At 65.4% G+C, this 668-nt stretch overlaps 1 protein-coding gene across 1 annotated transcript in view; it reads left to right on the plus strand.

Annotated features, from left to right (window-relative positions):
- ARHGEF33 (Rho guanine nucleotide exchange factor (GEF) 33) overlaps positions 1-668 on the plus strand; it is a 66,556-nt gene that overhangs the window by 54,851 nt on the left and 11,037 nt on the right. Inside the window, exon 17 of the mRNA XM_014538492.1 lies at positions 500-664. Coding sequence (XP_014393978.1) covers positions 500-664 — 165 coding nt within the window. The remainder of the gene's footprint in view (positions 1-499; positions 665-668) is intronic.

Below are 668 nucleotides of genomic sequence, written 5' to 3' on the forward strand. Positions count from 1 at the left end.
GATCAATGGTCAGAAAGAATCATTGCTCATCTGCCTCTCGCATGTTCCCCACCGGGACCGAGCCCGCAACCCGGGCAAGTGCCCTTGACCAGAATCGAACCCAGGACCCCTCAGTACGCAGGCCGACGCTCGATCCACGGAGCAGAACCAGCCAGGGCGAGAGAGGAGAGAAAAGAGTTACCTCGGGGCCCTGACACGCGGTGGGGAGGGTCAGCGCTCCCACGTGGGGAGTGATGACCATCCTGGGCGCACCAGCCATCTCTACGCAGTGCCTCCGTGCTCGGGCGGGCGCTCCAGGCACCCACTTTTCAGCAGGTCATTTCCACGCTCCCAGGGGCCGGGGCTCGTGAGCGCTTGGCAGGTACCACATGGCGGTGCTTGGGCGGGGCAGGGAGCAGAACTGGCAGTTTCACGCCCCAGCGGCGTCAGGCTCCGTGTGGCCCCGGCCTGAGCTAACCAGCCGTACGCACCCCTCTTCTGCCTTGTCTCCCCTGTAAAGGCACCTGATGCCCCCCATGAAGAAAGGCCAACAGCAGCAAAGCCTGATGGACAGCATGCAGCCCGGGAAGCCCGGCGACTGGGAGATGGAGGGCAGGAAGCACGAGAGGCCCGACAGCCTCCTGGCGCCAGCGCAGTTCTGCCCCGCCGAGCAGGACGGGAAGGCGCTC

Source organism: Myotis brandtii, unplaced genomic scaffold (genome assembly GCF_000412655.1).
Source record: "Myotis brandtii unplaced genomic scaffold, ASM41265v1 scaffold191, whole genome shotgun sequence".
NCBI lineage: Eukaryota > Metazoa > Chordata > Mammalia > Chiroptera > Vespertilionidae > Myotis > Myotis brandtii.